Below are 18,039 nucleotides of genomic sequence, written 5' to 3'. Positions count from 1 at the left end.
CATAAATCTTCGTACTTAACATACTCAACTACACAATGTGCGTTAAATAATATCGAAGAAACTAATATCTTCCTAATGGCAATGGAGGTCGTAATGAAAAATTAAATATCTATCTGCTTGCGATGTCAAAACGTATTTAACAATACGATATATGTTACAGAGCGCACTTTCATTTCGCGCACTCTAAAGAATATCGTTATGCTCAACGTGCAGCCCGAAAGAACAGTCTTTTCTATTTATTACCGTGGTAACGGTAATGACTCAATATCTTAGACGTTTAGAACGAGTTCGTGAATAACGTAAAATATATCGTTATCTAATATAAAATCAATATTTGCCGTCGTGGCCTACACGAATCCCGTGTTTCGGATTTTCCATTGAACTTGAAATTAGCGATTTCGTTGGCGACGGAGCAAGTTATCTGTAATAAATGACAATTGACACATACATATCGAAGAAGAATAATTATAACGCTTTGGTATAATTATGTTTATTTATAGTGCATTTATTGGTACAGTTCGAAAAATGAACAGAGTTGTAAGTTTTTTAGGTTGCACTATCGCGCTATTCGTTTACTGTAACATTAATAAAACTTTATGTTGTTACTGGAAACATTTACGTATACACAGCTAAAAATACATAGCGTTAAAGGGCGTCTTATCGATAGTCAAAGTGGATAATAGAATATGTCAGCGCTTTTACAGCGTCCTAAGAAGGAGAGGTAATGAATTCAGTCGTGATAGCTGTCTAGTAGCACATACACTCATTTATTATTTATTATTAATGTTATTATTTATTATTATATATTTAGATTGTACGTAGCTTATTATTTTTGTTCCTTTTTTTTTTGTTCTTTTTTGGCTTTTTTTTTTTTTTTTTTTTGTTCTTTTCTATACTTCGTAGCAACAGCAAATATACTATAGTTTGGTCACAGGGATAAATATAATCTTCAGTCTACCGCAGATGTATTATTTACGCCGTAATACCGGATATTAGCGTGAAATAATGAGCCCCATATTCATCATTGGTAGATCGAGATCAAGAAAAGAGGCTCGTCAATTATCCGGGAATGACAGTCTCCTTGGTGAAGTTAAGCGAGTCCGCTTAATAAACCAAAAAATTTGGAAAAAGTCAATTTCCTTTCGATGAAATGCAACGTATTCGAAGATCGTTATCGAAGACGAAACGGTGCTAAAAGATTTCTCTTTCAAAATCGACCGATCGCGACCTATAAGCGTGAGATGAATGATACCTTTTGCGTACGTTACGCTCTTCTTTGATCATTTTGCTTAACAATAAATTGTCAAAGAAGCCCTCTCTCTCCCTCTCTCTCTCTCTCTCTCTCACTTGTTTTTCCTTCGTTCAAGCATCGCGTCGCAGATTACATTTCTCTTCCTTAGGATTAATATCGGCATGACAACGTTAGCATCAACACACGTCGCACTGCATCCATTTCTTGCGCTGCATTAGATGCCACCACGACTAGTTCCATCTTATCTCCTACATATATAATATTATTTACAACTGTTTGGCACCGCATTTTTGTCACTCCCAAAGCCCACTCTCGTTCATACAGGCACGTACACATGCATACACTTACTCCCATTCTTTTCTCTGTAGATAATCAACAATGCCATTGAATAGAATCCATCGTCGTTCATCGGGCATTGCTACTCGATGTTTCAAAGGCGCGCTTTTTATGCCACGTGAAAAGAGCACGATTTCGTCGTTATTACCATTCAAGTTTGTTCATCGTTATATAATTTTCCTTATACACTGGCTTTTTTAAATTTGTAACACGTATTCTTTCTTTCTCTCTTTCACTCTCTCCCCCGACCCTTCTCTCACTCTCTCTCTCTCTCTCTCTCTCTCTCGCTCGCTCGCTCGTTCTTTCTTTCTTTTTGCTTTGACTACAATAAAGTGGAATGTTCGGTCTACCGATGGCTCCGGCAAACTTGGAATATTTGGGTTTGTCGGAGCCAAATTTAGAACGTTGTCAAGCCACCTCCTTAACGTATTTATTTGTTTTTTTATTTACTTGTCCAATTAATAGATCATGGCGCTGCTCTTTTTCACAAGTCAAAGACGAATTGGCAAAATGCTTTGCCTTGGAGCAGCGCTACTTGAAAGTTACATTAACTCCCTTATGAATTATTTCTAGGAAATTTCTAACCGCACCTGGTTTGTGAATTCCAGACTGCCCAGCGGTCAGATTGTATATCAATTATCACAACTTAAAATCATAATACTAATACGATATTATGTAAATATATTAATATTGTGTGTGTGTGTGTGTGTGTGTGTGTGTAACATACTAATAACAACTGGTCTCTCTCTCTCTCACTCTCTCTCTCTCTCTCTCTCTCTCTCTCTCTCTCTCTCTCTCTCTCTCTCACTCTCACTCTCACTCTCACTCTCACTCTCACTATATCTATGCCTTTTTTGCGTCTTGTATCGCAATACTCGATTCATACTGCCACAGATTGGTAAAATACCATACCAAACGTAATATACATTACATTCGTGTGTCCAATCTACAAGCTATATAAACATAAATTAAATATTAGAAGCAAGTAGCTTATGATCTTCAATACTGCTTTTAAAAGTTCGTGAGGTAACATTATCGTGTGTTACGTTCTATTATAATTTGACTAAAAAAATATCGATTGACAAGCTACATACAGTGCTATGATTATTAACATTTAGAAATGAGATCTAGTTTCATCCTAGCAACATGTGAACGGACATTAAAGATATCACTGACCTTTTTTCAATGAATCTTATCATGAGTTCTTATTTGAAAATCTTATCTATTTCCACCCGTTGAAACAACTGTTTGCGTTGTAGTAATTGAAGTTGTAACAGCACAATCGTTACGGTGACGATTTCGAGGCCGCTTACACACGTTATACGTTATCATCGTATAATAAAATAATTTTCGTACGTGACTACGTGCTCCTGCGTGACAACGACATTGACCATCTTCGCACAGTACGATTTGTTCACTCAGAAGATCTCAGAATCCGGATCGTTCGAGGGCGCAGCCTGTAGTGCGAGCTGCATGCTGGATTCTGTATTACGCCGCTTCATTTTACCCTTGCTCTTCTTCAGCATCGTTGCCTAGGAAGGGACAGGATCAGGGGAACGCACAAAGGAGTAATCGATAGAAAGTTAATGGCAATGACGAAGTGAGAAATATAGATATCGGAACTCAGGAGAAAAAGAAAAGACGAAAATGATACATATATAATAACAAGTTTCAAGAGATAAATGAACGAAAGAAAAAAAGAAAGAAAGAAAGAAAGAAAGAAAGAAGGAAAGAAAGAAAGAGAGAAAGAAAAAAAGAAAGAAGGAAAGAAAGAAAGAAAGAAAGAAAGAAAGAAAGAAAGAAAGAAAGGAAGAAGAAACGAAAGAGAAAGAGAAAGAGAAAAAAAAAGAAACATTATTCCATAAAAGCTAAGAAGAACGTCTACTATCTAATAAAAGAGATGCGTGACTAATCCATATATATATATATATATTACGAGAAGCATCCAGCTGCAATTGGGCCAAGGGTATCGACACGGTGGTGATATATACATCGAGGTAAACGCATGCGTTTCTTTCGGGAGTCGATCGGAACAATTCATACATAGGAGGCCTACGTTTTTAGGGGGGGTGAGATCACACCGAAACTCCCCGTTCCTATGTGCTATTTCTTTTGCACATCGAGGAGTCTAGGCGAGGATCGCACACCTCTCTCAAACGAACGATTTATAATGACTGACTAGTGGCAAGCTGCAGTATGGTTGGTTTACTCGTCCGTGCTCTTGCCCCCCTCCCCATTAGCAGGTAGGATCGACGGTTCGGTATTCCGACGCTTGATCTTATTTTTCTTCAACATGGTAGCCTGAAGTGAACAGAGGAACAAGGAATAATTAGTAGAGTGCGATTAGGGGAGGAATGCATGCGCTGACGGACATCGGCAGTCAGGTAATGCCTCTTTATGGAGACTGCGCAGAGAGCGTTACGAGATATGATAAAAAAAAAAAGAAGAAGAAGAAAGAAAGAAAAAAAAAAAGAAAAAAAACAATTTATCTATACTACTAACTAATATACATACATAGATGCTTCCGTTAAGAGTCTTACGTGCCATATATACATACATATATGTATATGTATACGTATAGTGTATACATATAGAGGACCCCATTATTCTATTTAAAATCGAACAGGCTGAGTGTACGGTGCGCAACAAAGAAGAGATATCGCATTCAGAGTACAAGTCAGGGGAAAGATATATAACGTGTATAGAACGTAGTAATTCTCGATGGGAGACATTGAAAATATATATATATATGTATATCTAAGGATTACCATTGAGGATATATACTTGCATTCTATGTTATGTTACACCCAATCTGTCCTTCATTTTGCTGGAATTATGGGGTTTCGTTAAAGTTTGTTTCAGGATTACCTTTAATGCAGATTTTAGAACTACAATTTCTCCCGGACTCTGGACCCACGGTTCGCCATCTACTTGTACTGGTATATCAGAGTGCAAACGTATTTTTATATGCCCACCCTACAATCAATCGATATCTTTTGTAAGCGCTGACGAGATGTGCAGTAAGTAAATATCTACTATAACGATCTCTAGATAGCCCAGTTTTCTCAACTAAACGCTGATAGATAGGTACGTATATATATACATATCTCTTGCAATCCGACAATAATCAGATATCCACATAGGTATATACGCATAGTACGTACCTATATCTAATCTCCTCTAGGGATATTCTAAATGGTTTTCTTTTCTTTTCTTTTCTTTTTTTTTTTTTCACTAACTTTTTTCTCACTGTCGCTATTAAGAAATGTTGGATTCTTACAAGTGTAACAAAAGAAGGGAGGATAACAAGGAAGACGTTTTCGTCGTCCTTCTTACAATTACTATCGTTTACCTGTGCTATCCTCATTGCTCCACGGAGACCAGACTGAATCTGTCCTAGATGCATAACGCCTGTAACTCCTACGACTTCCAACATACCATCCCAATGATTCGGTTTGTTAAACTGATCTTCTTTATCTGGTCCCCAAGGGTTAGCACCAGAGCCCCAACTGTTAACAGGTGTGTGTGTGTGTGTGTGTGTGTGCGCGCGTGTGCGCGCGCGCGCGCGTGCGTGCGTTAGATAAGAAATTTATACGAATATTAGGAATGAGAAGTATGGTCTTTTCGAATCTTTCAATCAAAAAATTACCTTAAAATATTGAGAATGATTATTCCTTCGACTTGCGGCAAATCCACCAGTTTACCGTCCACCTCCAATCGAATCTGATTGTGCAAGTCTTTGCAAGGTTTACGGCCGACCATTTTACGTAAACCCATTTTCACGTATACACCCTTATTTCGAATTCTACTATTGAACTTGTTAGGATTCTCTTCTCTTGCATTGTGAAAGTCTAAGCACAAGTCCGCATCGATACCAAGACCGAAATAATTATTCATTACAAATATTTGCGTATTGTCCTCGCTGGTTGAACTTGCCCCTACTACAAATGTTAGAAGAATCTCTTGTTATATATCATCGTATATGCAGACATGCAGATATACAAGGATATACATATTACAATATATTAATTATATCACAATATAATACATGGCACGGGATTATATACGGAAATCAACTTATATTTCGATTACCTGCAGCGTTGGTGCTCATTTGGGACTTGTCATCTTTTTCTTCCGGATGAAAAACAACCGTCCATCTGTCCAATATAATTTCTTCTGCGTCGATAACATCTCGTAATAAATTCAATGGATCCTCGTCACCTGTATATCCAGACCCCCAACATAACACTCTCGCCAAATCATTTCCTGTTCCTAACGGTACGATAGCGCAAGCGGGCGAAGAACATTCGCTGTCTTGACCGACGTTGTCCAAACATTGCAAGACCCATCCTATCGTACCATCTCCGCCACAGACCAAAATTCTGTAGTGTTTAATGTGACGAAAAACGTAAAGCCTGTAACGTTATACGCGTATATGAATAACCCGGTTCATTAATATCGCATTATTTTTACAATATGTTTCGTACTGACCCAGGAAGTGGCCCGCCATTATCCAGATCAAACACTTGAAAAGGATTTAAAAGTTTACGAAAGCTAGAAATCAACTGTAGCCCTTGGCAACCACCAGATTTGACATTCACAAATACAAGTAAGGGTTGAACACCTGATGGTACCATACTTGGTTCGATACTTGGCAATAACATAACTAAAATGCAAATCAATGTATTCCGATTATTTTTCTTACATATCGAAAGCCGCGTGCTCCACGCATATTATTTTTTTTTGTTTTTTTTTTTTTTTTAAGTTAAATTTTATATACCCAGAAGATGTTTGTCTTCGTATTTTGATTCGCGCAAAGTGTACAACGCTTTAACTGCTTTATTCGAATCTTCGTATATAATTACCATCGAACCGTATTCGTAGTAAATTGGGCCAATGGATGAGAATTTGTTTTCTATAGAGAAAAAGGAAAAAAGAAAATGTTGTTGTTGTTGTTGGTGGTGGTGGTGTTGTTATTACGAAACAGAGGAGTACCTATACAAAATTAGATATATACAAAACTATTCTATACGTGTACGTTTTTGCGTTACCTTTTCCTAAAAACTCGGTCAACATATTTTCATAATTTCGTTCCGAAAGATTCGGTGGCAAGTTCCCCACGAATAGAGCCAAATTGGGTCCGTGGGGATCTTGTTTTAATTGTAAATAAAAGCGCATCAATTCCATTTGCCTAATGGAATCTTTACCGAGCTGTTTAACTATATCCCATGGTTTTTCTTCTGGCGATAAAACACGGCCGGATACTAAAAGGAAACAAAAGGGATCGTAAAGTAAATGAGATATATCGTACTTAAATGAAATACGTATTAAATCATATGAGCATAATGATACTACTTAATAAGGTCGATTTAAACGCACCGTCACGATCCAGGAGAATTTGTCTACATCTGTAATCTTCAGAATTTGCACTTTTTAGATTAAACCTTTGAAGGGATTCCTGAATTAAATCTGTTACTGTCGTTGTTTCCGTTACAGGTACGATGCAGAACGACTCCGATATCTGTAATTTTCCAGGATAGACTCGCACTTCTCCGCTTTCATTGTCCCTTGAAAATAATGACTTGTATCGTTATCGTTCGATTATATCCATTTAACGCCATGTACATAGACACAGTTTACAACTCGTAAACAGCGTTGATATATCAATGAAAATATCAATGAGCTTACTTAAATCGCAAAAAGACTGCCGGACGTTTGCCTTCTTTACGATTCAAGTTTAGAACTGGTGTCGGATCGCACAACTCAGTTTCCTCCGTAGCGTACAAGTCGGTTAAGTAAAAATTGCCTGGATGGAAATGAATATTTTCTTAATCAATCATATAAAGAGTTTCGACCGATAGAATAACAATAACAAAATATAAAGCATTTTTACGTACTAGAATCTTTCGTGATATGAAATGCACGAAGTGCGGATGTTAAAACCTGTTCCGTGGTAGCTTGTCTAGGTATCGTGATTACTCGAAATATTCGACGCCTCAAAGAGCTATTACCATCGTACACCTTTATCATCTCTATTAAATTATTAAAATACACGATCAAAACGATATCAAATATATGTTATTCCTTATTGAATTCGATTCTATCTAATATTATGAATTGATATTGAATTTATTTATTTTGAGAAATGCTATGTACCAACATGTACACACGCGCGCGCGCGCGTCACGCACACAAGCGCGTGCGCATGTATAAGTACAGGAATTGTATAGGTGTAGGATCATGCGCTTGGATAAAATACCTTCGTCGCCTCTCTCTTTATCTTCCTTATCTTTGTTATATCGTGGATCACGGCCATGCGGACCTTGCACAGGTTCGTCGTTATCGCGATACTTGGCATCGCCACTGCTAAATTCTTCGGATATGCTTCTTGCTACAAACAAAAAATACCTTCCTTTAGACAACATTCCTTTTCTTCGCTACACAAACCATCAAACATTAGATAAATATTGCAATACACATCTCCTTGGATAATAAATTCAATGTTAATAGATCTTATATTGTATTGTATTACTCAGATAACATTAATGGTGTGACAAGAGCTATTTAATATGATTAATAATATCGCCGCAAAAAAAAAGCAAATCCACGAATAAGATCTCAATCTCAATAACGATAAAACGATAAAGTACACATTTAAGAAATATCCTATTTTTCGAAATGATTTTTGCAGAGCGAGTGAAAAAGGTAACAAATGATAGATATTATTTGATATTTGCGTTGAAGATAATAACGGACTTGTCAATAATAAAAATAATAAGAATTTTAGGAGATGCTTGTGTAAGAAAAAGAGAAAGCAATTTATTTAGAAATATATAATATTATATCGCATTCTTATGCGATAATCGTTTAATTGTTCTTAAAGAAAATGACACACACCTCTTACCATCGAACATTTACGATGGATTTGTAGAACACACATGATAGGAAGAATTATTCAGTAGCATTCTTGTACTTCATTTCACTGCATAGTAGAGTGATAAGCATCATGGATTTTTCACATAGCATCCAGCGGGCTGAGTGACAGTGCATGCACTGAAGCGAAACATATGTACATACATGCTAAAACGAAAACAATAACAAAATAACAACATTCATCAAAATCTGTATAGCACAACTTTCGAATGAATAAAATATTATAGGTATATTTTTTTCATGTATCTGCGTTTTTATAGAAAAATGTAGGTATGTATATGTGAGACATTAAACATTAAATTCAATTATTATCAGTTGAATATTTCTAATCGTTTATTTTTTCATGAACGATCTTTTTCCATTTTTATTACTTGGATGCATAATTCCTTATTAGCAACAAATATATAATGTAAAATAATAAAAACGTACACGTTCACGAGCGCGCACGCACACGCCCACGCACACGCACACGCACACGCACACGCACACGCACTCGACACGTACATCAGCGTGTAGTTCGAAATATTACCATTTTTATTTGTCCTGTTTGCAAAGTATGTTCGGTCATATATAAAAATCGGTCAGTGGAACAAACAAAACAATATGCAAGAAGCAAGTAAAACATTTGCCATATATCAGACGAAACAAAAATATTATACAACAGCATTAACCATATAATATCTCGTATAAATGCTATAAACTTGACAAATAATAAATGTATAAACGTGTATAATTGTATATATGTGCGTGCGCATGTATTTATGTATATATGTATACATGTACATATACATATATATATATATACACACACATACAAGCGCGCGCGCACATACACACGCGCGCGCACAAAGAAATGCTAATAGCTACTATATAATGATTTATCTTCCTTTCTTTTTTGCGCTACAGATTTTATAATATTCAATATGCTCACACAGATGAATGTCTGATGATGTAATATTCTAGATACCTCGAACATAAGGAGGGGAAGCATGACAATTTCCATGGCAGCTACGTGGCAAAACTAGTGAAAGGCGCCTCAAAGCTTCTGCTAGGCGGCCTGCAGCCCCAATTTGTTCACTCTCAGCGAAATCGAATTGCTCTCCGATGTTATCTTCAAATAGAAGCAAACGGTAATCCGAATATTTTAATAATCAATTTGAATTCTACAAAATTTGGCTTTTCTTTCAAGTATTTCTTCTATATTGTAATGTGTCAAAAAAGCTCTGTGTTATGAATGATCATTACAGAAAATATGTCAATAGATATGGGGAATTTTCACTTTACAATAACTAATCTAATAAAATCTATATAAAATATTATCAAAACTAGAATCTCTTTGATATTGACAATATCTACTATTTTAATATAGTTTAACGGAAATATGAATGTATAGAAAAAGAAAGAAAAATGAAAAAAGAAAAACATGAATCGCTCGCTAATCTTTGAGCATTTGGATTAATTTATTTGCATTTACTTGATTACGATATTAGAAACATTGTGAAAGAGAGTAACTACCAAAGTGAATATCTATTAAAAGCACCATGAAAATAGCAACTATAACAACGACAGTCACGGAAGCCATAATGTTCGATATATAAATAAATCGCATTATTCCTAAGAATCAATTTTATTATTCCAGTTTGTTTCTTTTGTTTTCCTCGCGATACGTTTTATCGTAAGAGATAACTCTAAAGTGGCTTTCATAATTTTATTTTATAACACGCTTATAAGAGTGACTTCTTTGCGAGCATTTATTTAAATCATACAAAATCTAATGAAAGTAGGATGGTTTATGTCAATACTCGAAGTAATCGTAGTTGAGCTTTTTTAAATCGTATCCTTTTAAATCACTTTTGTCTACATATCACTTTAAAATTTATATATATTACTTTAAAATGTCTAGGCTAGTCAAAAAAAATATGACTATAAGAAGTTATTCCATCCGTAATTGATAATAAAATATAATGCAAACATACAGTGATAGCCATTCGTACAAAGAAATATTCACCTATAGTTACCTCATATGGCGTTAGATTAACCTATAGGATGATACAATCACTTTTATATTTTATATATATATATATATATATATATATATATATATAATATATTATATATGATATATTATATCATATATATATTATATATATCCAATAAAAATATAAATAAATGCAAATATTTATACCATATCTACCTGTTTCTACGAACAAAAATAGAAAAACTTGTTAAATATATCCTACAAATTTAATATCGCATGCTTTAGAAAAGTATTATCTGTGTGTGTATGTGTGTAAATACGCTACGAAGGCTCTTATATAAGGATATATCGAGATAATACCATGCAAAAAGAATTGATAAATAATTGGACATATTGTCATTGTAAAAAAATATTTGTATACACTTTATATATGTATATGTACTTATAGGTATATAAAAAACAAAAACAAAAACAAAAAAGAAGATCGAAAAAAAGATTAATCGATAATCAGACCAGTTTACATACTTTCAGAACAAATAGTATGATGCCATTATCTGTTATCTGAGCGTAATACGACATTTATTTCATACTTATTTTTTTCCATATATAATATTTCACGGCTAATCGATGACGTCAAATTTAGCGTGGCTCACGATGGTGAAGAATAAAAGGTATGTTGGTATGTCTAATATAATATTATACATACATATGTATAGGTATAATGTTTAATGTTTATTATATTATGTGTCCGTGTTCGTTTATACTTGATTCCATTGTCGGTAATAATGTTGATAGGCGCGTTGCTTGATCGTTCGGCTATCAAGTATGGATATGTCATATATGTATTCTTATAAGGGAAACACTTACGGCAGGAATACTCACGCGCCAGGACTTCTTTACGACGCACTTGTACCCCAATAATCGCTTCCATTGGTACTTCGGTACGTGGAATACTGACGGCATGTGGCGGTAGGTAAATTGATTCCAAATTCCCAAACGTACATTCGGAGGGAATGCTTTTGTAGCAGAATGCGTGTGACTGAGGGAGACGATATCGAATATGAAAATAGAATTGAAATTATTCGATATTATTATAAAATTATTATAGCTAACGAATGATAATTCGTTACTAGAAAGTAAAAATAACATATGGGAAAGGTGTTACCGTTACGCCGCACCATTCGCAGCGAAATCCAGAAAGGCACTCGGCAGAGAAGCAACTTTTCTTGCATACGGCGCACTTAGAATTGCTAGGAAGATTTCCTTCTCGCCAATGGTGCGTATGTTTTACAGCAGCCAAATCCTTTCCAGGTAAATAAGTTGCATTTTCTTTGCAGTCTGCCACAGCAAAGTCCTGACATTCCGTGTGCACAAAATACTCGCATACTGCAATCGCAAGAGCATGTAACGTTTTAAATGTTTCCAAATGTTAAGTCTATTTTACCTCCAGTTCATCCTCCGCTTTATTAAAAAATAAGCAACTTACTTTGGCAATGTATGGATAGATTATCATCCAATCGTTTCCGACAAACGTTGCAAAATTTTCTTTTGCGATGTACCAACTGTTCGGACCAACAGTGTGCGACCGGGTTCTAAGGAAAGAATTGCAGTATGCAATTAAACATGTAATAATATAGGAATAATGTGCTTTTAATAAAAGATAATAAAAGAAAAGGGAAAAAAGGAAGTACCTTAATCAGGCTTGCCGCGATGCTGGAGCAGGGAGACACGACGGCCTTGAGACAGCGGTCGTGCACCACGAAGTTGCAAACTGTAATGGGAAACACGATAATAAAGAAATTTAAGGCAACTCGCTTGTAATATCTCACGATAATTGTGTCATTATCGTCACAAAAAGGGTAAATATGCATACATACATAAATACGTACATACATACGCACACACGCACGCGGTAGATAGAAAGATTTATAACGCCTATATATACTTATATATGTATGTATGTATGTATGTATATACCTATGTATGCATGTACGTATGTATGTATATGTGTATCTTCCGATAATTCCTGAAGAAAGAAGTAAATAATTCGGTAATGCATTTCATAGATTCACATTGATCGATCGAAAATCTCGCCAGTTAATAAGTTAAAGTAATCCGCGTAAAGCGCAAACGATTTACACGCGAACGTAATACGCGCTGCGCGGGAATTTTAATCTTCAACAAGCTTTTCCTTTCCGCTCCTACAATAATCTTAGCGACAACTAGCAAATTGTCATTGCTATTAAAAATCAAAATGAGCAACGATCAACATTATGAACATACGACGTACAACGTACCACCAAAAGTATTTTATAGATTCAGTGCATATTTATGAAGAAAAATCGTTACGACTTGTAAGAAGAAAATGGAACTGTATAAACGCGCAAGAGATATCAATTTCTAATCATATTTCCGGTTTTCTAAAAATATCTCATCCTTGAAGACCTTACGCGCAACACATATGTCGGATTGATGCCGCCAAAGCTGTGTGTCTTCTTTTTCTCCATTATTAACGCACATAACGGGTCAATGAGTTTTCAATTGAGGAATAATTTTCGAAACAGTTTTCCATCCGCGCATCTCGCGTCTCTCGCACACTTGAGATCACGAGATATAGACAATTTAAATCATCTATGTGACCGACCGGGCCGCAGGAAATAATCCTTCATCGTCGATGAATTTAACCAAGTACATTGGACGTTAGGATGGATGCATCGATCCGTAGGTGCTCTATTAGTTTTGCCTTGAATCGTATAGTCTACCCAGAAATTGATCGATGCGTCAAATCCTGGACAAGGAAATCAGAAAAATATATTTTTACGATCGAATGCAAATAATATTTTTCTAATTTCTATATTATTCATCTAAGGTGATAAAATATTGCCGATAATAATGTAACTTTGCTATCGTCCACGTTGGTTTACATAAACTTTCCGCTTTTTTGCTCCACGTTTCTATTTATCGAAGAGAGCGAGAGGATAACGCGAGCGGGACGGAAGGAAGTGTCACCATCGATGAATCTACGCTAACCTTTCGTTCTACTTCATTGGTAATCGAGTTGCTTTTTTAAAACAACTAACTAACTACGTGTACGAGAGAGAGAGAGAGAGAGAGAGAGAGAGAGAGAACGAGAGCCTTTTCCACCTTTTTACTCGTCGTGGCGAGCCCTTGCTTCCGTCCGCCACTCCTCTCGTATTTCGAGCTCGCCTTTTCTCTCTCTCTCTCTCTCTCTCTCTCTCTCTCTCTCTCTCTTTCTCGGCCTTCGGCTACCCCACACCATCCCCCACGATCAATGCTCGAGAAAAGACCGACAAAAGCACCATCTACCGTCCGTTATAGAGGGTTTCCCTCGTGCAATCTCGATCTATGCAAAGATCGAGTTATATTTGTCAAGAAAGCAAATCAAGAAAAATGTAATTTTAAACATGGATTTTAGAAAAAAAACCAAGGACGATCTGTACATTTTATAAATGACGATGACATAAATGTATCGATATATAATGTGTCTGTTGATTGTTTCTAATTGACATCCGATTTAAATAATTTCAAACATTTCGATATCGATTAAAGTACATGATTATAAAAGAATAAAGATGATTGCAAAGAAGAAAAAAATAAAGAAATATCAAGAGAATAGGCAAAGAAAAAGAGCTTGGTAAAAAGACGAAGAAGCAATGGGCGTTCGATCGCATTAACCGAACGGCACCCGTATATCGATCGTGTCCCCTTTCGCCATCTGTTTTCCGGAGCTGTAGGATTTCGGAGCAACTTGAAAGAACACGCTTCGTCGAGGAGAGATTCTTGAGATAGATAGATAGATAGATAGATAGATAGATAGATAGATAGATAGATAGATAGATAGATAGATAGATAGATAGATAGATAGATAGATAGATAGACAGATAAATAGATAGATAGATAGATAGACAGATAAATAGATAGATAGATAGATAGACAGATAAATAGATAGATAGATGAATAGATAGGTAAGTAGGTAGATAAGTAGATAGGTAGATAGATAGATAGATAAATTGATAGATAGATAGATAGATCGATAGATAGATAGATCGATAGATAAATAAATGGATGCATAGATGGATGAATAGACAGATGGATAGATAGATAGATAGATAGATAGAGAAAGAGAGAGAGAAAGAGCCGAGGTCGCTTCGTGGTTCGCTCGTCCAAAAATATATGACCGTACTGTCTCCATCGTCGAGTCGTTCGACACGTTGTTTTTATCGACGAGGGGAGAAGATATTCAAAGAAAGCCAATGTTCGAGCGTTTCCCGATGAAAAACCGTTTCACTGGTCTATACCTTAAATCGATAACTTATGTTTGTAAAAATTGCAAAGAGGAGATAAATAAGAAAATACGATAAAGAGATTTGCTCTTATTTCTTTCCAAATGCCCCCCCCCCCTCCCTCTCTTTCTCTCTCTCTCTCTCTCTCTCTCTCCTTCTCTCTCCCCTTTCTTATTTCCATAGGCGTAACATGGTAATACGATAGATACAGTGGGATGATTTAAAAGGTCGAATCTCGTACCTTCGCAGATGTACCCCTGCTGAATGAGGCCCCAGAGCATGTCCGTACAGTTGTGGCAGTACGTCGGCTTGTGAAACGTCTTCTTACTGAAACTGTGCCCATGGATGGCTCGAGTTTCGGCCGAGACCGACGCCATGTTCCCCTTTCCACCGCGGCAACTCTCACGCCAGATTTTCACCGTGAAGCTACACAGGGCGCGCCGTGCAAAGACGACGACGACAACAACAACAACATAATTACACGCCGAGTACTACGTGATCTCGAAACCGTACGCGTACATAATTGCGTTGGATCAAATGCCGTCGCGGCTGATTGCTCGGCTGCTGTTGCTCTCTCCTCGCGACTTCGTCGTCGTCGACGTTCGCGATCGTCGCGCGTCTCCTTCGTCTTCGTATCGCCGTTGTCGTAGCCGTAGCCGTCCTTGCCGTCGTCGTCGTCGTCGTCGTCGTCGTCGTCGTCGTCGTCGTCGTTGCCGCCGCCGCCGCCGTCGTCACCGTCGCCTCCGTAGCCGTTGCCGTTGCCGTTGCCGTTGCCGTCGCCGTTGCCGTTGCCGTCGCCGTCGCCGTCGCCGTCGCCGTCGCCGTCGCCGCCGCCGTCGCCGTCGCCGCCGCCGTCGTCGTCCGAATCGCACACTTTCCGTTCGTCTTGGTCGTCTTCGGCGTCGGCGTCGTCCACGTCCTTTTTCTCGCCGTCACGTCTCTAACGCGCATTATTTCCCAAACCACCTCGTCGCGCGACGACCGATCGACGACACCACTGATAATAGGAACGCCTCTTCTTCTGCAGCTCCACCTTCGCGGCTCTCTTTACCTCGTTGGCCTTCCTTGCCGCCCTTTCCGCCACGACGTTCGACTCGTACGTCCTACGCCACCACCAGTCGAAAATCGACGTCGATTTTATCATCACCACTTACTTCCGTATCTTTTCCTTCCGTTCCTCTTTTCTTTCCCTTGTCGTTCCTCTTTTTTTTTCTTTTCGTCTTCGTCCTCGTCCTTTTTCTCCTGCGATCTCGTTCGCGGGATTCACCCGCGACCTGGATCGCGGCCTCGCTCTCGTCTCACCACCGGTGTACACCACTCGTTTTATTGGTTTTCCCTCACCTCCACCTCCTCCTCCCCCTCCTCCTCCTCCTCCTCCTCCTCCTCCTCCTTCTTCTTCTTCCTCTTCTTCTTCTTCTTCTTCTTCCTCTTTTTCTCCTTTTCCTTCGTCGTCGTCGTCTTTTCCTTCCTCTTTTTCTGTTCTTCCCTTCGTTCGCGTATAAACTATAACGATAACAGCAGAACGATATGACCAGTGTTACATCTAGGTAAAAGAACGAGAGACGACAATGCGGCTCTCGCTCTCTTCTTCTTTCGGTCTCGGCCTCGCATTCGCGTAACCGAGACACGGACCGGCCGCCGAGTGGCCGCACTGACATCGGCCTTCCATCCCGGACTGCTGCGCATGCGTTCGCAGCCGAGCGATCGCACCCTTCCACTGCCGTACCATCCTTGGCTTGGTACCACGTCGACACCCTCTTTCTTCTTGAGCTTATTTTATTCTCGCATTTGCCATTCTTCCAATAACATTCATTTTGTTACATTCTTCGGTAATTATATTCGCGAATGAAATGATAGAAATTTTTTAAGAGTATGGGATTATGAGGCAGGATGTTACTCGAATGTTACTTTTGCCCGGGTTATCAAAGATTCATCTCCCACCATTGCCGTCGCCGTCAGCGTCAACGTAGTGCAAAACGTTGCGCTTGCTCTTTTTCGTCCTAACTCTCCCTCTCTTTCCCCCTTTCTCTTTCGTAAAGTCGACTCAGCCGCGTCCAAACGCGCTCCACCCTGCTACTTGCGATCAGATGTTCAACGTTTGCTTCTTTCGTTTTCCCTTGCTTTTTAGGTCGCTTGGGAGTTGACTTTCTAAGCTACCAAAATTGTGCTCGATTACGACGGCCTTTTTCTTCGATTCGATATCCATTTGAGAAAGAGAAAAAAGGAGAACACTCGGATCGCTGCTGCGTTCTTCGCTTCTTTCTCCATTTTCTCTATTTTAAATATTATCGGAAAATAATCGAATCTATGTCAATTCCGTTACGATCGTTCCTTACGATCCTCCGTATCTGGGATGAATGAAGCGTGAAATGGACGTCATTGCTTCTTTTTAGCGGTATACTTGTTTATTTATCGCGCATCTACGAGATAAAACTACGCTGGTTAATGAATTTTCGAAAGAGAGTAGGGGAATGTGAAGACGTCATCGTTGTCGAACCGTATCATAACGACGACGACAAATGCACGATGATGAAGCAACGCCTAGCTGAAATCGTCGAGAGCTTGCATGCGCTGGCGCGCATCACCCACTTCCGTTTAACATCGGTACTTTTCCTACTATTATTTATGCTTGGCTTATGCTAAGATAATTGATATTTATCGGCACATTATGGTGGTTTGGTTGGTTACTCGACACCATTTTCGGATCGTTCTGAACGAATGAAACGTGAATCGAATGAAAAAGTAAGTCTAGCATAGAATGGTCGGTGTTCCATTGTCGGTATTTCTGATTCAACACAAAAGAAAAGTATGAAAGCGAGTGGAACTACCGTGTGAATCGCATGACAGCGTGCTGTTTCTGATTTTTCAATAACGGAACCAGTGGGAATTGTAGAGAGAAATGTTTCCCATCCTTGACTATCTTCGTCCCACATACTTTTTGCACGTCTCTAACGTTCTATTCATTTGTACGAACCAATAGGCGCAGAGACACATATGCACGCTAAAAAGTTGGACGTTCCTGACGAGCGTTATATTGTCGGGCGAAGCATAAATTATACTACTTAAACGACCTCTCGATCGATCTATCTCGATGCCGCCAAAATGACATTTGATACGCAATAGGATAAAATGAGCAAAGGAATAGGACGGAGTTGACGATCTGTAGATCCATCGCGATAAAATGTTCGCGACGATCCGTAAATTAAGAAGACGCGTCATGATCTGAGAGGTGATTA

The 18,039-nt window shown here is 38.1% G+C and overlaps 1 protein-coding gene across 13 annotated transcripts; it reads right to left on the bottom strand.

The window, feature by feature from the left end:
• Nucleotides 1-474: 474 nt before the first annotated feature.
• LOC127061666 (diacylglycerol kinase theta) lies at nt 475-15,755 on the bottom strand. 13 transcript variants are annotated; one of them, XR_007780927.1, is made up of 19 exons: nt 15,045-15,755; nt 12,191-12,270; nt 11,986-12,091; nt 11,665-11,885; nt 11,367-11,538; nt 9,489-9,632; nt 7,848-7,979; nt 7,486-7,620; nt 7,277-7,415; nt 6,968-7,155; nt 6,640-6,852; nt 6,369-6,503; nt 6,080-6,254; nt 5,681-6,003; nt 5,238-5,529; nt 4,941-5,097; nt 4,457-4,564; nt 3,525-3,889; nt 475-3,120 (listed from the first exon to the last, which is right to left on the bottom strand). XR_007780927.1 is itself a non-coding variant. In XM_050988867.1 (19 exons), exons 2-19 carry the CDS (start codon nt 13,017-13,019, stop codon nt 3,007-3,009), a joined length of 2,904 nt encoding a protein of 967 aa, XP_050844824.1. In that variant the 5' UTR covers nt 13,020-13,287; nt 15,045-15,192; the 3' UTR covers nt 475-3,006. The 13 variants fall into 13 exon arrangements, 12 of the variants coding, with proteins under 12 accessions (XP_050844824.1, XP_050844821.1, XP_050844818.1 ...); XM_050988867.1 differs by lacking the exon at nt 3,525-3,889 and adding an exon at nt 12,950-13,287 and having other exon boundaries at nt 15,045-15,192; XM_050988864.1 differs by having other exon boundaries at nt 475-3,889.
• Between the last annotated feature and the right edge of the window lie 2,284 nt (nt 15,756-18,039).

This window comes from Vespula vulgaris, chromosome 2, assembly GCF_905475345.1.
Source record: "Vespula vulgaris chromosome 2, iyVesVulg1.1, whole genome shotgun sequence".
NCBI lineage: Eukaryota > Metazoa > Arthropoda > Insecta > Hymenoptera > Vespidae > Vespula > Vespula vulgaris.
The sequence above is the reverse complement of the archived record's forward strand: the minus strand, read 5'-3'. Positions and strand labels throughout refer to the sequence as shown.